General features: G+C 36.5%; 1 protein-coding gene across 2 annotated transcripts in view; it reads right to left on the minus strand.

Annotated features, from left to right (window-relative positions):
* The window catches only part of atosa (atos homolog A), a 42,067-nt gene extending 25,148 nt beyond the window's left edge, over positions 1 to 16,919 (minus strand). The window contains exon 1 of one of the 2 annotated variants that reach the window (XM_079620959.1): positions 15,983 to 16,919. In XM_079620959.1, coding sequence (XP_079477085.1) covers positions 15,983 to 16,094 — 112 coding nt within the window. In that variant the 5' untranslated portion in view covers positions 16,095 to 16,919. The remainder of the gene's footprint in view (positions 1 to 15,982) is intronic. The other variant, XM_079620960.1, reaches the window with a different exon arrangement.
* Between the last annotated feature and the right edge of the window lie 753 nt (positions 16,920 to 17,672).

Consider the following 17,672-nt stretch of genomic DNA (forward strand, 5'->3'; position numbering starts at 1 on the left):
ATTCCAAACCAGTATGACCTGTTCTTTCTTCTGTAGAAAACACATATTTTGAAGAATGTTGCTAACTAAACCATTTTGGTGACCATTGCCTTCCCTTGTATGGACAAAAAAATTATACATTTATCAAAATATACACTATTATGTACTTTTAAGAAAGAAAGCAATACAGTTTTGAAAGAAAGAAAAACATGATGGTGAGTGAATGATGACCGAGTGTCATTTTTTTAGCTCAAGTTAGTTCAGTGTTTATTCAGTTCAGTTAAATACCTCTGTAAAGTTAGACAATAATAATGTTAGCTAAACAACATGCTAACAAAAAACTTTCACTAAGTTAAACAGTACATTTCTACTTAGATTGAACTACTTAATAAACTTCTTGGTGCATTATGGGACTGCAGCTTTAGAATTTGTTCAACAATTTTGTCAGGGCCGTTTTTCCCATGGGCTGCCATGGCGTCTTTGTTCTCTGTTGTAAATACAAAGAGACTTTATCCATTCAGGCTTCTGCACACTCTTCATGCCTGCTTTTCACCAATTTACCCTGTATGTTGGATCCTACCCAAATATCCGAAGACTAGAGTTTATTTACTTTGCCATATTTCTCATGGGAGGTAAAATGCTGTTGTTACATCTGTTTCTGTCTATTGAACGGTTGCAGTCTGCCATTAAATTCCTTCCTTGTCCCACTTTTCTGTTATGAAATCTGCTGTTAAGTCTTGCTTTTTCTAGCAAACAAACACTAAAAATTACCTTACCACACGCATGAGGAAACTTTACCTCTCAGATTTACCTCAGCAAACTTTCCTCTCAAGAGTTCAGTGGGGGCAGACTACAAACTCACATAGCAACAAGCTCTGCGCTGTGATTGGATGGTGGCTTCCTGCCAAGCAGTTAATACGGTTTCCTGTCTGTGGGCCAGAGAGTGTCTGTGTGTGAGAGAGCAAACACACATTCTGTTTTGGGAAGATGAAGAGGCTTTGTGTAGATGACTGCAAACCCAACGGCTTGTCAATGCATACTTTGAGCACAAATGTTAAACTTTTGAGTGTGGGCTAAAGCGAACCATGGGAAAAGCTCCATAAACGCACACAAACACATCAAAACACATGACTACAAACACACTAAGATTTATTGCATACTTATAGTGGGCTGAAAACAATTTGTTCTCTATCATAGCTATTTAACCTGAGCTTTTAATCATGTTCGCAAACAGTCGATAGGGATGTTACGTAAAAAGCTTCTGAGGGCCGCTCAAATTCATTTACATAATTGAACAATTATGTGGATCAGGGAACAGCCATCACACAAAACAGAACCCATATGATTTTCTTTCTTATATGGAACGCAAAAATAGAGATTTTTAACTAAATATTTACGCTGCTCTTTCATACACTGAAAAAATAGGTGTACTTTGAAACAATTCACTCAGAAAATATCACAAATAAACAAACATGACATTTTTAAGTAGACAGAAATAGTATTTTCTTGTAAAATATACTTCAATAAACTTTGTTTTGAATTACCAAATTCAAATTACCAAAAGTATAGTCTAGAAGTAGTTGGTGCTTAGAAAGCACTGTAAACTTTTTTTTTTATAGGGACAGTACAAACATGAATCAAGTTGAAAACTGGAAAATATGTATTGCACATAGAGAGTATAAGCTAATTTGCATCTCGGGAAAGGCTTTTCTAAAAAAAAAAAAAAGAATTATAATAAAAAAATAAAAATAAAAACTACTAATCATAGAATAAGGCTAATACAGCATGTCATTTATTACACATATACAATCCTAAAATGACCTGTACCAATTTTAAGGATGCTCCCAACCCTGGCATAAATAACTAGGCTAATTAAAACAAAACAAAAATAAATTTAAATATGTTCTGGTTTATTTTAAACCACCGCTTTACCTTCAATGTAAAATACTTTATTTCATGTAGGCTATTGCTTTAAACTCATTTGGCAACAAGTTCCAGAGTTGGGAGTCCTTTATAGAAAATGCTCTTTGCCCTTGTGTAGTTCTACGGAAATCAATCCTACAATTCACACCTGCTGTACGATTCTACTTGTATCATCCTGTCTCTTTATCAATTTACATAGAACAGATGGTGCCTTATTGTGCATAAGCATATATATATATATATATATATATATATATATATATATATATTTTTTTTTTTTTTTTTTTTTTATATGACAGTGATGCCATCGATTTGGCTTTTTTATTTTTAGAGCCTGATTAACAACATCTCAAGTTTTTATTTAGGGAACCACTTGTTTGAGTCCAAACTGTAATACAGTACGAACATTTCTCAAACCATTTCTTTTTGTGTTCCACGGAAGAAAATGTCATGCCATAAATGTATGCAAATTAAGACAATTTCTTTTTTTGGGTGAACTATCCCTTTAAGGACATGTACACACAAAAATGTAAGCACGTGTAATGGCCTTTTGCCAGCGCTATAACTGTCTCCACAAAGGCAGGAATCTGAAAAACAACCCTGGACCGCAACATGTGATGTGTAACACATGTAAAACACCATCTGACTACATTTTAACTGTATCAAATATATTACACTGCTTTTATCAGTGTTCGGAGAGCGACCTTGAGGCAGTCAGGCCAAATGTAGTAGCATAAAGGCTTTCATGAGAACTTGTACATTCATTTAAAGTTTGAGTGGATGCGTGACTAGAGCACTAGAGTGAAAACGTGAGGTGAGAAAGAGACACTGGAGACAAGCGTCGCAGTCTGAGGGCTTGTGCGAGATACCACAATGAATCACGTCTTTCAGGCGCTGGGTATGTAACAGGATCAACCGAACACACACTGGCTGGCAACAACAAAACCCAGACAAAAGAAAACACACATAAGCTGTGGGTATGAGGCAAAGAGAAGTGCTTTGGGGGGGAATGACACAGACATCATTGTGTGACTGATAAATGCACAGGGAATGATGAAATGGTTGATTTCAGTTGAGTTGATGGGCTTAAGTAACCTAAACCCAAGACAACAGTAGATTTCGACATTTGTGGTGGTGGCCTGTGCTTTGCTAGGGGCTGCGTGAGTCAAAAGGAAAAACTTTCAATGAGATTCATGTCCTCCATTGCAGTCCATTCAAAACTTCACAAATATATTGTAGAATTAATCGATATGAATCAAGTTCTTCAATCCAGGTCTTTTAAAGAGAGAAATAATTGCTTTAGGCCTATATGATGAACAGCTTTAAATTAGTTCACACGCAAACACTGATCAAATATGGTAAACAGAAGCTTAACCATTCTTGTGTGGCATGTGGAAACAAACCTAATTGGTTTTCATGTATTAAGCAATTTGAGCATTACCATATTGATGAGCCCTATATGTGTTGATCAATGTTATTGTTCATATGTGAATAAAGACTAAATTAAATCTCTTTATCATATAAAGTGATCATGTCTTTTCAGAAGACTTTTTAAACCACTTCATTCACATATGGATTTACTTTTACGATTCCTTCATGAACTTTTTGAAGCTTCAAGTACATTTTGTAGTTCTATTCTTTTATTTTTACTATTAGGCTACTTGTACTAATTGCTGGATAACTTAACTAAAAACTATCTATTAATTATAGAATCATCATACACATTTCAAGTAGTCCTACATTAAGTTTATTTAACAACCGAAATTGAATAATCAAATGTAAAAAATAAAACAGTCTTCACTATATTAATTAAATATTGATTCTTATAAAAGCTACAAAAGGTATTCAGTCAAGAGCAGTGAGAGATTTTCTTTTTGTCTTCTGTTGTTTAATTGACAAAGCACACAGACGAAAGCAGGTTTATCAGGAGGCAGCTGTCAATTTAAGAGATATTACCATCCAATATATTGTTACACGTGCGCTTTTTTTCCTCAACTGTTCAGTCCACTTAAGACTTAAGTGGACTAAACAGTTGAGCTTAAGACATAACTGACTATGTTTATGTGAATACTATACTCACCAAGACAGGCATTTTTATATAATTTTGTGTGTATTTGGCCATATAAGCTGTCCGAGAGGTGGCTTCCTGTGCGTGTAAGTACTTTGTTTATTGCATGTAATAAGATTAAGCATGTCACATGTATGTAACCGTCATGTATTCAGTCTACTCTCTGCTGTCTGTGTCGACCTAAAACTTGGAAAACTTTTTGTAATCTTTTGGAGTATTAAAATCATGTAGTTATCGCAAGCCTTTGCAGTATGTATATTTGTGATATTTCAATATATCGTGCGGTCAAAGTGATTGGACAAGTTCCTAAAACATACAAGTATGACATGTTCCTGGATCAACATATTTTGTTGATCCTGGAACAACATTCCTGTTCGGAAATGTTGTCCTAACCATAATTTATAATTCATAACTTATCCCTAAAATCAGAGAGAAATTATAGGTAAATTACACTGATGGAGAAGCACCTAATCCTAAGCCTGAACTTGACATAAACTGTAAACTTGTCCCTCAAATCTGATTGTTTGATTAGAACGTTGATCCAGGAACAACAAACATGTTGATCCAGGAACATGTTGCACTTTTTGGTGAAATCAAGTTCACCATATCTTGCAGCCCTACATGAAACCCTGGAGTTCTGCAGGTCAAACATGCCCCGAATCATCAGTCTGAGCTCGGAAAACTACCAACTGCCTGAACTCAACCCTCAAACAGCCTGCAGGACCCATCAGCCACCTGTCTAACATTGAGCTTTACAGCAGATCACGCACACACACACACACCTGTCCCCCAGACACATGCTCCTGCAGCTATAGTGTCACACACAGTGGAAAGGTCTTGCCTTAAAAGTCAACATGAAACAGCGTTTGACCTGTTTTATTAAGATAATTTGATAAAAACAGGATGTTCAATATGAAAAAAAAACCATTGTGTCCAGTGGGAACTGATTGGATCATGGAAAGTTTCCACTTTTGAGGAAGCTTTTAATGTTACAGCATTTCAAAATATCCCAATGCTAGTGGTTTTAAAATCTATTGCTATTTGCCAAAATTGTCATAGCCTTTATTGCATCATTTTTAATAGCAGTTAATGTTACGGAGTATATTACACTAAATTTAAAAAAAAAAAAGACATTACATAGCTCGCTTGGCCTAGGTGACATCAGCTAAGAAGTAGGTTTAGAGGCATTTAGAGAATTTTGATGAAATGTTATATATTCATTACAAATTCTTTGGAAGAGCATGCACAAATGAATCATTCAGGCACATTTATAAAGAAATGAAGTAAATACTGATTTCATGTTGACTTTATACAACGCTGGGTACTGAACGACTTCAGGTTAACTAGAACACCTGCATCAAATAATTAACAACCTATCTAATATTAAAGCCACAAAGCACTGGGTCAGACAACCATCTTGTACGTGCCAAAAACAGAAATTACATTCAAAACTATCAACTAAGACACCAGTCCTCGGTTCTGCTTCGTGTTGAAATGTCCTGCCCTGGCTTGGCGTGCTTAAAGTGGCCCATTGTCACAAGGGAGGTGTGTGTATATTTTCCACAGCCCTTGATCAGCTGATTTCAGCGGAGTATTTGAGATGCTGACAAACCAGGCCACCGGTGCAACTGATCCCTGTTGCCATTAGCAACAGAGGAAAATATAAACACTGCGACTGCAGAGCCGAGCAGATCTGCTTTTAAGGTGTTTTGAGGTACTGACTATCAGAGGATGATAATTTGTTGGTAATTTGAGGCAGAGGGGACAGATATACACTCAGGAAATACGCCAAAGACATCATCAAGGGTGAATCAGATGTGAGCAAAAAGCTTCTACGAAACAGTGATACTGAAAGGTCACAACTTGTGTCCAGTGATGGGACAGGTTAAGAGGTTTAAGCCTTCACTGAAACTCAGGGCAGATTGGTATAAGATTGGTCAATTTCTTGTTTAAGCTTTAGTGGAAAAGGCCCCCAATGGACAAAGTATGGAGAGTGGGGCCCATAAAAGCATTGACATTGATGGTTATGAAGGACCTTTAACATCAATGGAACATTTCCATTGAACAAAAGGTTCTTTATTAGTGAAAAAAAAAAAAATTTGGATTATTTAAATGTTCTTCACACTAAGAAATAAAGGTTGTTTTCTGTTCACCTAAGGTATTGGCAGGTTTGGTTTAATTAACCCTCTGGTGCTGTTGGGTCATTTTTTTTTTTACCAAAAAACTGTGTTTTGCTGTGTGAACACAAACACACACACAAAAAAATCATGGACATGATTCAAAAATAAATAAATAGTCACACTTGTATTGTTCGCGGTCAAAAATGACTGCATTGAAAATGAATAGAAGATGAAATTGGAAGTGTGCACAAACAAATTCTTACTGAAAGCTATTTTTTTGAGATATCAACTTCAAATTTGGAACAAAGCTTGTTTATATTTATGGCTTTGATTTTCTCACCGTTTTAGAGTACCGGTAAAATACGTTTTGAAAATTATATATTTCATATAGGCTACAAATTGAAATTTGTATTTTTGCACATTTTTCATAACAATGTAAAATTTCAAAACTTTTTTCAAGTTCACCTTTAAAAAAAAAAAAAAACTTTTTTCACTTCAGCAATAATATGCCAAGATTCATCTTTAAAAGGATACCAAACTTGCTCCAAAGCATTCAGGATTTATGACAGTTTAATTTTGAAATTTCATATCCAGGTGCATGCTCAAAAAAGTGAATAAATAGAATAACTACTGCACAAATTTAAATTAGTAGCCTACCATAAAATCCCCTAAAGATACAAAATATTAATAAAAAAACATTATCCAACTAAAATATAGTAGCCTACAATAATTTCCTTAAATTAAATTAAATAAAAAAAGAAATCGCAATTTTCTTTTTGTAGATCTTCATTTGTGTGCAAATCCTGGCACTGTTTTGACTATAGCCTACTTTACACATTTTATAACCTGAAGTTCATACATTGCGTTTAGCCCAGCACACACAGCATTGTGTTGGATGTTCGGTTCTGTCACAAAAAAATACACAGCCAGGAGGACAGATTCTGCAAAGCGTCACGAGAGACGGTGTTAAAATACCTCATCTCTCAAAGCACAAAAAAATTACAATAATAATTAAAAGTAAACTTACTTGTACCAACTGATTGCTGCAAATTAATTTCGGCGTTTATAGCGTCGTGGATATAGAAAAGCAAAAATGTCTGCGGACGTGAACAGCTCAGGGAACGTCACGGGTTGCCATGGCGTGAACGCCGCATAAACTCGTTGTTTTGATTCAGGAGGAACAGTAAAAGAACTCGGTGACTGCGCGAGCATGGTGCGCCAGAGAAAAAATATTTACTTTTATACCAGTGAATTAACTTTTATATAATTTAAACGACTTTTATTATTGATTGCTATCAGGATATGAAGAGAGTTTCAACCAGTAGGCTATAACAAAACGTATTTATAAAAAAATGCCTTTACGGTTCTTGGACAGTGTTGGGTATAGTTACTTTGGAAAGTAGTTAATTAGGTTACAACGTTACCATCAATTAAAAGTAATCAGTTACGTTACTGCGTTATCTATTCATAAAAGTAACGCGTTAGAGTAGCCTACTCATGCGTTACCAAAAATTAAAAGCCGTTTGCAGCGCCTCACACATGTATGCTGCAGCTTGATTGACAGACACGGCCCCCTTTAAATGCACCTAGAAGTCGTGACTCCTGGCAATGAATAACGTCAGTCATCCGACTAAATTAACACTGCAGGATAACAATAACAGGAAAGACAGTCATAGGCTATTCCACATAGCGTTTTATTTATTTATTATCACAGAACATATTAATCAAAATTCACACCTTCCCAGCCCGGGTAGTAGAGATGCGCGGATGGGCTATTATTTCAATAAAAAAATCAATAATTATAATGCCAATATTAATTCAGTATAGAAATGCAGACATCCCAAGTCTATCGGAAGTTCCGGGAGTCTCCCGCATATTGATAGCGGCTCACTGATGCCCGCGAATTAGTTAAAATCTCTGGAATCTAGAGCGAGCGCGCCCGCGAGACAGAGACTGTGCTCCAAACTGTCCAAACCGCGCAGCGCGTGCATGGCAGAGCGGGAGAGAGAGAGCAAGAGACTGAGCGCGTGTGCCTATGAAGCTGGAGGGTGGTGGGGTATTGAAGCGCAGAAACACTGTCTTGATCCTGGGGAAATTTTTTTATTCGGGATTTTCCTTTCCTTAAAATAACGGATTACTTTTTAAAAAAAATAACGAAGTTAGCCTACTGATTACTTAACGCACAAAACTAACGCGTTGAGTTACACATTTCACGAAAAAGGTAATTAGAGTACTCTAACGCGTTACTTTATAACGCGTTACCCACAACACTGTTCTTGGAGAACTCAAAATGTTTTTTCTATGGCACTGCTGTGAGTCATAAAGACTTATTAAAAGGGGTCATATAAAAAAGACTAGCCTATTACATTATTATTCATGTGATTACGTTATTTTTAATATGAAAACACACTTTAACTTTCAGATATCAAAACACCAAGAAAATTATGACTTGCCTATTTACATAAGATGCAGATTATTGCCTTCGGCCTAGGGTTAGAGATTGCTGTCTGACAGAAAATCCATGATAATATAATGATACAATGTCCAAACATTATGGAGATACCTTGGTAGGCTACTTTTTTTGTTAGTAAATTCTGAAGATGAATTTAGATTTCTACAGTAAACAAGAAAAAAAAATCCAATAATTGAATACTCAATTACATCAAAACACTCTACATGATTTCTCATAAAATATCCAAGTCTTTCTCTGAGATAAAAGCTTATTGATTTTTAAATCATATATTAATACCACAAAGCAATAGACTGCTGCTGTTTAGTAAGAGCAAATTAATTGTAACAGCACTTGTTTAATGTATTCAGATATGGAAAATAGAGTGTGAAAAAAAGATGTTACAGGTTATTAGACAACTTGCCTTCTCATACACTTATCCTTGCGGTTGTGCAAAGATAACACGTAATTGTACTTTTGCATGTGTCCCAGAATTCCCACATGAGAAAGGCCTGTCCCTTATACAGTACTTTATTTGTCCAGAGTGGCTTTGTGCTTGGAGATATAATTAATAGTAGTAAGTCATAAGTGTTATCTAATCCAGCAGATCTAAAGCAATGTTTTAAATTCACAGAAGCTCATCAGATGATTTTCAGGATGCTTCAGAGACAACCTCACACTTTTTTTTCTAATATGCTCCCCCTGGCTGCTTCACGCTAGCTTATTTTAAATGAGAGCAACAGACGGTGGAAAATCTCATCGTAAACCAAAGATGTCTTCCAAAAAGCGCTCACTGAGCTGAAAATGAACATTAAACTGATTCTAAGCACAGCTTCTCAAAATACTGCTTTATTTAAATGCAGGTGACATGTTCAGAACATGAGGGGTTTTGCCATGTTTTTAGACAAAAACATTTAGTCCATGTCCACTCCTAAAAGTTAAAACATATCCATACAAACTGTCCAGTCTTTTTATTTTGACATAATGAACCAATGATATTGATATTGGGGTGTTAAAGTGTTTTTCCCCAATCAAATGCTCTCTAGAATAAGAAATGTCCTTCATTACATCCTGCCTTTAAATAGAAATAGCAAGCTAGCAACAAAACATAGTTCATGACTGTAATGTAAGCTAACACTATAACAAAAAGACAAGCAATTGAATATGTCCCAGCCCAACTTCCTTTTTAATTCAAATACAAAACCACAGTAAAGACAACCGTGCTCGTAAAAAAAATTTCGTTGGGTATTTAAGGAGAAAAAAAATTGTTATGCACTGATGTTAACAACACCGATAAGCTGATAATTATATTTGTGTCAGATAACCAATAAATGGCTGATATTAACATACTATTCTGTCTAATTTTAAGTCTTTTGGAAGATAGTCAAAAAACAGCCTGTTTAGTCTATTCATTTGAAATAGCACTTAATTTAATCTGTTGAATCAAACAGACAAATCACATACTGAATGCCACTGGAAAATAGGTCATATATGCACTATGTTAGCCTTGCATTATGATAATTGTACATTAAACTTTAGCATCAGCTAAATAGTCTTTAGAAATAGTATTTTCTTGACTATTGTGAAGTGAAATGGCTTCTAGAACTAAGAAAAAATGTTGGACGGTAATTGATTTTGTCCATCGGAATTGATTGGATCATTGTGGTTTGTATTGCTGTGATCTCATTTGAGTGACCGTGAGTGAACACATCATCAGAAAAGAGATTTTGATTAAAGATTATAAGGGCACATGCATTTGTGTATGGACAAATTATTTATAAATAAACACAGAAATATTACATAAAAGAACAGGAATGATTTTGTGACGAGAGAAATGCAAATAAGGTCTGAGGTAAAAATTTTATGTTTTTGTTTTCCACTCCAGATATACACTTTTCAAAATAATGTATTATTTCTAAAATGTACCTAACATTAACATGACAATAATTTGAATGTAGCTTTTGTAAAAACTATTATGGAAAACAGAAATGTCCAAAAAAAAAAAAAAAAAAAGTAACAAGTATTTCCAATGTTGACAATCACCAGCAGTGTCACTTATTTGACTACCGGTAGACTAGTCTCACACATTCCTAGTTGTTAGCTTTTAAAGATTAACTTTAAGTGAGCATTAGACAATGGCAAAGGTAATCTAAATGTAAAAATAGAAGAAATGAGCAAGCTATTAAAAAAAAGGTGAATGACAAAGATTAGGGCTGGTTCATGCCAACTACCTACAGTACGATAATCATGACACATGTTATGATTCATACAGCGATGCATCATGATATCATAATAGGACTGCACTCGAAACTGCAGCAAATACACAAAAGTGACCCAGCATGTCTGACAGAAAGTCAATTGTTTGAATCAATCACTTTAGTGCTGTTTATTTCCCTCACTTTCCTGTTCGGCAACTCATAAGAGAAATGCAGATGCCAGATTTTGGGTTTCTGCTTCTTCATTTTGTACACTGTATGAATGTAGACATGAATAAAAAAACATGTTAATTCTTGGATCTAAAAGATTATGCGTTTATGATCGTATCTGCGCTGTTCGTGTTCACAAAAAGGGCAAAATCGATGTACTTGATGATGGAACACAAAAATGCAAACAGCATGACACTGTAAATGCAAATGAGATGCCACTCATTTTGTTTGCATAGCTCTTCTGTCCATACAGGTCCTACTAGCCGAGTTATCAGCACAGTCGAGGTGCTCAGGTGTGGTCGGGTTGTGTTTACGTATACAGCTTGTACATATTCCAATAATAGAAACGCCCACAGTGAGTGTTTACACCGACAGAGAGATGAGCTACAGGTCCAGATGGCCCCCTCGCTTCACGCTGGGTCTTCTGGGTGTGCAGCTATTTGGGTGAGAGTGCTGGTCTAGAAACAGTTTCGCCTTTCCTGAACCTGCCCTTCATCATGCTGAACCAAGCCACGGTGGTCGTCACTAAAGATCACAGCCACACAGGAACTGATGTCATCACACTTGCCTGCCCCCCAGCTGAAAGATCAAATGGTCATGTGAGAGAGAGGTTACGTAAGTCTGCTGCTGTTTCCACACGCCACAGACAGAGACTGTGCAGAAATAAGCCTCAATAAGCCTTGGGTGAATCTCATTAAACCTGTTAAGGTCACGTTCGAGGAAAATTTCACCCCCCCAAAAAAAAAAAGAAAAAAAAAAAAGATACAAGCATTTATATTTTCTCAAAAAAGAAAAAGGCTATTTACTGCAGTTTGAAAAAAGGTTACATTTAAATTGTAAAATTTGTTTATACATCACAGAAGCATTTAATTTATGATAATTGAGATTTGTAACCATTGTATTACAGTAATTAATCTAATTGTAGTCCTGCTGCCCCAAGCTCACACCATTGGTTGAGGCAATGTTGCTATGTCGTGCTGCTTAAATAAAAAGATTACAATTTTATTTGGTGCAGCTATAGGGGTGCAAAAGTTACATTAAAAAAAAAGTGTCTCAATTTATTCAAAATATAATATTTTTTTCATTATTATTATTGGTTGGGATAAAAAAAAATATTTCTACGATTAGCTATTACATCTTAAAATTCAACATTAGAATAGAAATAATGTGTTGTTTTCAACTTAAAAAAGTAGCCTAAGCATTTGTGCTTGACTTCAATTTTTAAGTTTAGTTAACTTGTAGTTAAAATTAGTTGAGAACTTAATATCTAAAGTTGTTATAACTAATAGCAGCAACATTTTTTTTAAGTGAGAGGCCTCATTTATAAAGAGGTCCTAATTTATAAAAACATCCATATGTACAATTGTATTTAATTATTAATTTCAGTGACAATTATCACAACGCAGTCGCTAATTTGTGCATATATTAATGCATAAGCGTTTGTCTATTTATCTTAACATTTTAATAAAGAACAATAGATTTTTTTTTTTACTGGTATATGAGCACATAATGTTGGTATGCATGCTCTTCAGTAGGCATAAGAACATTTTTCACGTCAGTTTTTGCCTTTTTAAATCCCAATTTGTTCCTCAATAACATAGGATGAAATCCATGGAATCTTGGATCAAATCTATACGTTTTATAATTGAGGCCTCTGGTCCTGGACATGTTTTTTAGATTTAAATTAGTTGTATATTCTTTCCAGCAAGACCTGGAAACTGTCTATAAGCATTTCTAACAATGTCTGATTATTCTCTTACGAGGGATTTAAAACATTTTAAGTGATGGTTTCTTCTGGTGACAATCTAATCCCTGGCAAAGCCAAACAAAGAAGCAATCAATGAGCAAACTAGCAACCATTAACACACCTAAACTCCCACAGCATGGGGCGTGTGTATACACACATATTCGCACCACCCAGCTCAAGGGAAACTGTGTCATAACCGACAGCTGTTCGACTTCAAGGCGAGACACTCCGAACTCTCCCAGCTGACTGCAGTAGGCCTGCTCCAACTGGTTATTCCAGAACTCTGACAAAAATATGACATCATTTCTCCACGGAACATGATTCCACATGGCCTTCACAACGCAAAAGTTCCTTGATCTACTAGTAGCTTTCCGCCTCATGACATCATGGACCAACAAGACTGTTTTATATCACACAAACAAATAGAAAAATCGAAATGCTCAACTTAATAATTTTTAATGGGTGTGTTGTCATTAAAGAGTTAGTTCACTCAAAAATGAAAATTATCCCATAATTTACCCACCCTAGCTGTATCTGAATTTCTTCTTCCATTGAAACGCAATAGTTATATAAAAAAATATCCTGGCTCTTCCAAGCTTTATAATGGGAGTGAATAGTACCTGAGATTTTGAAGACCCCCAAAAAGTGCATCCATTCATCATAAAAGTACTAATCCATATGGCTCCAGGGGGATAATAAAGGCCTTCTGAAGCGAAGCGATGCATTTTTGTAAGAAAAATATCCGTATAACTTACTATATAAACTTGTACACGAATCCAGTTTAATGGCGGAAGAGTGACCTCTGACCCGACGCATGACATATTGATGAACGCGGAAGCGCAGAGGATAGAGCAAAACAACACCGGTTATTTTAAGACAGAAATGTTGGAGGATCTTGAGTTTGTTGTCTAATCTCACCTAAGCTTACGCTACTCCTACATCCTACGTCGGGTCAGAGGTCACTCTTCCTCTGGAACTAGAGTTGTGCACGGCCATTACCAGAAGCCAGTGATTATAGTTTATAAAGTTATAATGCATCGCTTCGCTTCAGAAGGCCTTTATTAACCCCCCAGAGCCATATGGATTACTTTTATGATGGATGGAATGCGCTTTTTTGAGCTTCAAAATTCCAGGTACTAGCCTATTCACTCCCATTATAAACCTTGGAAGAGCCAGGATATTTTTTTAATATAACTCCAATTGTGTTTGGCTGAAAGAAAGTAATATACACCTAGGATGGCTTGAGGGTGAGTAAATTATGGGATCATTATCATTTTTGGGTGAACTAACCCATTAAACTCTCAAATGAAATTGAATAGATTTTAAATCACGGTCAAGAACCAGTGATAGCCTATCTCCTAAAAAAAGAGCTTACAGTTTTAAAATAATAACTCATCTAAGAATAAAAATGATGTAATCTATTACTAAGAGTAAATCTACTTTCATAGGAGCAGAATGAACAATGTTCAAAACCTCTGTTTCACAAAAGAAATGGGATGAGAGTAAGTGATAACAAAACTTTTGGGTCAGCTATCCCTTTAACAATCCATTCTGATCAACCAGCAACCAGTGCTGGACCAATAATGTTGAGCAAAGATAAGAAAAAAAGAAAAAGTGTTTGTTTACATGCCAAACAAGAGATGTTTATAGGTGTCAGCTCCAGACGAATTGATTTTCAGCCGCGATAAGAGTCCAAAGGAAGCCACATGATCCTGTTACATGTCTGAGTTTATTGCGAGCGTCACCCTAGTGCCAGAAACAAGAAAGAACCACAGAATCCCTGCTCAAAAACAAAGGGAGCTCTTTAATGAGATATTCCGAAAAAATGTGGAAAGAGTTGGGTGCATTGTTTTAAGATCGAGTGTGAAAAGCGAAGAAAGCAAGAGAGAGTGCTGGTGGAAATGAACAACCTGCTATTTCCATCAGTCGAACAGTATGTTCCTAATAACAATAGCACGAAAGGGATGTCATATCTACTCCAAAATAGTCTTTCAACGGTAATCAACTCTCACCCGAAGAGCCAAACCGACCAAGAGGTCTCTAATCCACAGAGAAATCCAAAAGAGGGAAATGATTCTGAAGACACCAAAGGAATGCAGCCAGCTCATTCCATTTTAAAGTACATTTTTTTGTAACAAAATTGTGATCCAATAAAAATATATCTGGCTAGTCAGGCCTGTTTGTTGGCTTTTGTAAATTGGCAGCTTTGGCTGAGGCAGTAGGGGTAAACCACAGTCACAAGGGCAAAATTACACCCAAACACGACTCCAGCCTGTCTAAACATGGAAGCTTAGAACCAAGAGTACAGCAGTTAAATGGTCCATCATCTAGATATAGTAGCTATCACACAATGCGCTGTAACATTTCAAAAAATGTATTGCTTAGTGAACCCTTTGAGTGCATTATGCGGTAGGCTACATTTCTTAAATTGTTTCCTCTGAAAGAAGAGGGACAAAGCATTGACAAATGCATGGGGGAGGGAGGACAGGTAATGTCATGCAAATATAGGCTGAATGCCTGGTCACTAGTGTAATGCTAGTCACTTTTCCAGCTGTTATTAAACTGATTTATTAATTCTGCTGAAAGAAATAACTCACGTAATGTTTATGTTTTAAACCCATACCCAACAAAAAAACAAACCTAAACTCCAACAACAAACCAACCCCAAACTAAAGCAAGCCCATATCCAACTAAAACAAATCGTATCTAGCCAACCAAAACATATGTAGGCCTACCCAACAAAATATAAATCTGAAAGAATAAAACTACCTGACCAAAACAAACCCATACCCAACAAAGACATTCCCATACTCAACAAAACCAACCTGCACCCAACCAAACAAACCCATATCCAACAAAGACAAATCTTTGAACAAATCTTTGAAAAATAAAAATAAAACATGGTCAATTGCGTTACAATAACTGTAGTGAATATAGACCTCGCACTTATATAACAGAGTGGACAATTCTGAAGAGTGAGAAGGGTAGTGTGTATGTATGTCAGCGGAGGAAAAAAAACACAAACACAACATGAAGCAGCACACACCACCGCTGAAATAGGACGCTGTGTTCCCTTCATAAAGCGACAGATATAGCATGAACAGCGACAAAAAGACAGAACGTTACGATGTATCATCTGAACATCATCAAAGCACATGCATGCAACAATGAAACAAACACACTGCAGCGCCGTGACGTCACGACCCAAAGACAGATGACATTAAAACACTCATGTAATCACGCATTTTCTTTTTTTATTTATCTTTTTACCTCTGTCAGGTTTCATGTTGGTCACAGACACCGTGATCCCCTCCAGAATGCCTGCGGTCCGTCTCCCGTCTTCAGATCTTTCTTTAGACTTTAAAACTCGTCCTTTAGACATCGGTTAGCTATCGATCTGGCACACAGCCATTCGGATATCAATGATCTGAGCTGTACGATCAAACGTAGATCTATACACCACTGTATGTTAGAGTCCAGTGGTCTGATGAACTAGTTCACCAACACACCAGCGTTCTACTTAAATAAGCATGCAATTATCATCTCTCGTCTCTATCTGTCTAGCTAAATATCCCAAATATCCGCTACCAGTCGCCTCATTGCCGATGCCAAACGAGCTCCACTACCAACACTCTCCTGTGCCACTGATCTGCTCAAATTAAAGCCATTTGAGACGCATCGGGATCCCCTGGATCTTCATCACCAACCCCACGGACAGCTTCGATCAGACCCAGGACAGGTAGATGAGACACTACTATGGGACCACCAACATCATGTCCTCCTCCAGGCTGGAGAAGCGTTACGTTGCGGTGATGACTTCAGCCAACACGAAGTGGCTCATAGCTCTAAACCCCCTTCTTCCCGACCACTTGATCATAAACCCTCCCCATAAAAACAGAACAATACTGGAAGGACTTGATTAAGTGAGACAACTAACTAAGTTCAACCAACTATCTATTTAAAGCGCCTGCTAAAACCCAGCGATGACGAACCCCCAAATAGAAGTTTTCGAGCTGTCTAAACGATATCTCGGAGATTAAATGATCAGCAGGGACAAAGCTCATGTTCTCTCTCTCGCTCTCTCTCTCTCTCTGCTTGTCAAAACAAATGCAGGAGGACAGCCTCTAAGTCATGTGTCCCAACAACAGCTCGTCCCGCCCCCAGGCTGTACGTCACTTCCGGCCCACGGCATTGGCTTGAACTCGTTGCCGCGGCAACGTAACCCATTTAATTTAAAGGGACAGGAGGATAGGTCACCCAAAATGATAATTCTTTCATTAATTACTTACTCACCCTTATGTCATTCCAAACCAGTAAGTCTTTTGTTCATATTAGGAACACATATTTTTTTGATGAACTCTGAGAGCTTTCTGTCCCTCCAGACAGCTAATGTTACACAAATGAAACTGAAGCTTCAACAAGTTCACAAAGAGATGTAAAACTAATCCATATGAATTGAGTGGTTTACTCCACATTTTCTGACTCTATTGCTTTATATGATGAACATATTGAATTTAGGCTTTATTGAATCTTTAGTCAAAATATAAAAGAAGTTTGCATGTGTGTTGTTTTGTATCACGATAGACATCAGGCTAGGCATATAATTCAATGAGAATACCCTCACAAAAAAAGAAGTAGGCCTATACTTAAAATGAAAAGTAAATCATAAATTATGCCTACTCACCTTGTTGTTCTAATGCCGTATATGCTCTTCTTTCTTTTATGGACCACAAAGGTAGTTTAAAAAAAAATGTCGTGCTCACGCTTGTCCATATGGCAGTGAATAGCTACCACCGCAGCATCAAGCTTTTTAAAAAAGATGAAAAAGTATGACATTGACAGAATGATCCCATGCAACATGTGTCATATATTCCAAATGTTCTGGGAGTATACAATATGATATTTAATGTAATATTTAACGAAATTCACTGCCATTATATGCACGAGCACGAGCGGGCCT

The sequence above is a fragment of the Phoxinus phoxinus genome (assembly GCF_949152265.1).
Source record: "Phoxinus phoxinus genome assembly, chromosome: 8".
In the NCBI taxonomy this organism is placed as follows: domain Eukaryota; kingdom Metazoa; phylum Chordata; class Actinopteri; order Cypriniformes; family Leuciscidae; genus Phoxinus; species Phoxinus phoxinus.